At 49.9% G+C, this 3,682-nt stretch overlaps 1 protein-coding gene across 1 annotated transcript in view; it reads left to right on the forward strand.

The window, feature by feature from the left end:
* The first annotated feature begins 202 nt into the window (after positions 1-202).
* Positions 203-3,682, forward strand: part of plcl1 (phospholipase C like 1) — a 47,696-nt gene continuing 44,216 nt past the window's right edge. Inside the window, exon 1 of the mRNA XM_083681380.1 lies at positions 203-1,209. Coding sequence (XP_083537506.1) covers positions 1,027-1,209 — 183 coding nt within the window. The 5' untranslated portion in view covers positions 203-1,026. The remainder of the gene's footprint in view (positions 1,210-3,682) is intronic.

Genomic DNA, 3,682 nt, shown 5'->3' on the forward strand with positions numbered 1-3,682 from the left:
TCCAGAGCCCGCGACTTGTGACTCCACCCATCCACGAGCTTTGGTTTGTCAGAATGCGTTCGTTTTGTCCCAAACACCAATAGGTATTGGCTGTTGGACGCGTCAATCACGATTTCTAGGATAGGGGGAGGAGCAGGACCAGAGAGGCGGAGAGGACTAGAGGCGGCGCAACTGTCAGTTGTGTTCCTCATTCTCGTCAAAATAGGCTGTTGCAGACTCGACTACAATCGGTCAGCAGCGCAGTTTGCTTCAAGCTTTAAAGCAATGTACGGAACTATGAAATACAAGGCGTATTTTCCCTAACAGAGCAACATATATCCTAGCGTAAAGTTAATTGCTTTTTGCACTTTGGAAACACTGACGTTGACTTTCGGATGGCAAGGTAGGAAGGTTACACCGGGGGAGCCTACACCCAAATAGGTTAGTCTTTTACAAGATTGTTATTTCGAAGATTACACTTTCAAATGTTCTTTTCTCATTCAGTGTGAGCCAGCATCTTTGGAAGTATTCAGAACTGTACTTTCTTTCCTGGTGAGGTAAATGCGAGAGGGACTTGTTGCGCGAAAAATACATCTCTAGGGAATGCACACAGTCTGTTTTGAGGGTAACCCCGTTATTAACTGCAATTTGCATTCAAGTCGGTGCGTGTTGGTTATGTTTTGATATTACAGAGGAAAGCTTAGGCTACCAAGCGTGGGGGGGGGGGCGTTCTGCGAATTTCAGTCTATACAAGTCAAAACGACTTTGTGGAGAGCGGACATGAGACTCAATGTGATGGACTTAAAGCGTAATTAAGAAAATTGGAGTAATTATCCAGACTACCGGTCACTCTAACGGAACCGCCCGCGACCAGATGAGCAGTGGAGTCTTCCGTTGATGTTTGAGGAAAGTCCAGACTCCCCACCCAATGCCCGGACACTCCTGTAAATGGCATCCATAAACGAACGACCAACCCAAACTTATTTCGAAGCAAATCCGTCGAATTGATTTATTTCTAAAGCTTGAACTACTGGAGCTTCTGTTGCAATGTCGGAGCGAGAGAGTTATGGAGACGGTTTGTGCAGCGATGGAGCCCCGGAGTTCATCCCGGCGAGAGCGTCCAGGGCGGGCAGGCGTAGCGGAGTCATCCTCCCCAGCAGCGGCCAGGACTCCGACACCATCCTCCTGGAGACTGTGAAGGTAGCCCCCCGCCGGAGCAGCATCATAAAGGTAGGAGTTGAAGCCTTTGTTTAACCTACTCCTTGAAACGATGCTGATGACACTAGCAAACAGCACCTGTCCAAAACAGACCTCTATCTCTTAAACACCTGTTCTTACCTCAACCGTTTGTTTAACACGTTTACCTACAGAACACAGCTTACCTGTCTAAATAGAAGTCTATTGTAGGTTTATCAGAGGTGATTGAGCTGTCCAGGGGCTGCTATTCGGCATGTGGTTATCCACTTTGAATACATAAACAGACTGGGCATGGGGAGGCACGATAGAGGACTGTCAATAATTAATAGAAGTGCAAATGGTTGTGATTACATTAGTGTGCGAATAAGCCCCAGAGGAATGTCAATTAGGTTGCGAGGAGAGGCAGACAGTCTCAGTTTGAGTCTGAAACGTAGACTACAGTATCCGCAACAGACCGTCAACTGTCACCCTTGTGTCTCTCACAGTTTCCTTTCAAACAGTCACTCACTCAAAGAGACAGTGTGTTTAGCCGTGGTTATGTGCATTGTTGTTCCCCAAAGAATGTACACAGCTGATGATAGCTCAACAAATGACGTCCGCCCGCACCTACCTTTGACAACACCGTGCATTCCAGGCCACACGCCGTGGTGATTCCTATTCAGGAGCCACACAGCGCGTCACACGTGCGTACTCACATGCCAAACCCTAATGTGTACATGACAAACCCTAATTTGTTGCCTGCCGTTACGTGCGCTGTTATCTGAATTTTCCCAACGGAATTCAAGTCTACGATGCCCCCACACCCTCATGGATGTTTTTTTGTTTGCAATATCTAACAAAAACATCCATGGGTCTATTTTTGAGTCGTCTCACTTGAACAGTCTCACTTAGTCTCACTAAGGGTGAATAGTCTTCACCCTTACCTTCTAATTGCTTATCAATAACAACCATTGTACACTTATAAGCGTTTCTCAACAAAACAGCTTCTTTTTTTTTCAAGTGGGGTTGGGGGGGGGGGCAGTCTTGGGCTGCTGTGTCAGGACACGACTACTAACCTGCAGGGTGACACACTTCTACACGGTCACCTGTGATTGGATTTCAGGTCACTTGACCCAGAAGGATTATGTTCTAGAATGTAGATCAGTGTTCTGTGGTTGTCCATGCCTGTCTACGTAACACCCTTATGAGGCAGACAGGCTCCATACTCCAGCCTCTCTCCCTCTGAGAGGCAGCACTGTGGAGCAGGGCAACGCAGGGGCTCTCTCAAACCTCCTGGCAGGAAGAGGCTCAGTGATGGACAGATGGAGAGAGAGGAGAGGAGAGGAGAGGAGAGGAGAGGAGAGGAGAGGAGAGGAGAGGAGAGGAGAGGAGAGGAGAGGACAGGACAGGGAGTGATGTCAGTGACAGGCACGGTAGGCCCTGTCACTGTGGAGAAGGGATAGAGAGACAAGGGGGGGGAGAGAGGGAAAGAGAGAGGGGTGGGGGGGAAAGGGAGGGGAGAGAGAGGGAGGGGGGAAGGGAGAGAGGGGGGGGAGGGAGGGGAAAGAGAGAGGAGGGGGGAAAGGGAGGGGAGAGAGAGAGAGAAAGGGGGGGAGGGAGGGGCGAGAGGGGAAGAGAGAGGGATGGAGGAAAAGGGAGGGGAGAGAGAGGGGGGGGTCCAAAGGAACCCACCTATCAGTGGGGCCAGATGTTTTGGGAAGCCAATGGCGACACACTGATTGAAGCCAAAGGGAAAAGGGCGTGGCCGGCGTCTCATCTGGTACCCTCCCTCTCTGCATGCCACCGATTCACATGTCCACAGCGGGAGTGGTCACATCGTTAGTCACATGACCACACAACGCTACACTGCGGCGACACCCGTCAGTGACACCGTGTCCCAGTCTTACAGAACACCTTCAGCAATTATACCGGTCCAATCGCCCCCCTTTTTAGACAAGAGCCAAGCACACACAGAAACACCCCACACAACAACAATAAGATAAATATGCAACAAGTGCCAGTGTTTGTGATGGCTGGCTGGCTGGCTGGAGTCCCAGTATGCTCTGTTACAGGACTGCCGCTGCCCTTGAGAAAGAAGACTCTCTGGACAAAACGCCTCAGCAAACAGAAATATGTATCCAGGGGCGACTCTCTGGTTGCGGTGGATAACTGGAGAGCTCTCTTGCTAAGCGGAGGGACGGATAATAACACATGATCGATGGGCGCCCTCTGTGTCCTCTGTGTGTCGTTTATTAACGTCATACGGGATTATAGTAATACCCTGTGTTTCTGCTTGGGTCTGGAAAGGTGGGCTTAAAGCCCTACGACCGTAAGCCCTTTGCTAGTGATCGTCCAAGCGGCAGGACTTGTCACGAACCTGTTGATCCATCGCTACTTTGGCTAAGTCCTTCTTTTCCTCGACAACAAATCACTCCCCCAACCCCCCCCCCCCCCCCTCTCTCTCTCTCTCTCTTTCTCCCCCTCGAAATTAAAAAAAGGATTTGACCACTGTGTGTTTTGAAGTAAT

The sequence above is a fragment of the Argentina silus genome, assembly GCF_951799395.1.
Source record: "Argentina silus genome assembly, chromosome: 12".
NCBI lineage: Eukaryota > Metazoa > Chordata > Actinopteri > Argentiniformes > Argentinidae > Argentina > Argentina silus.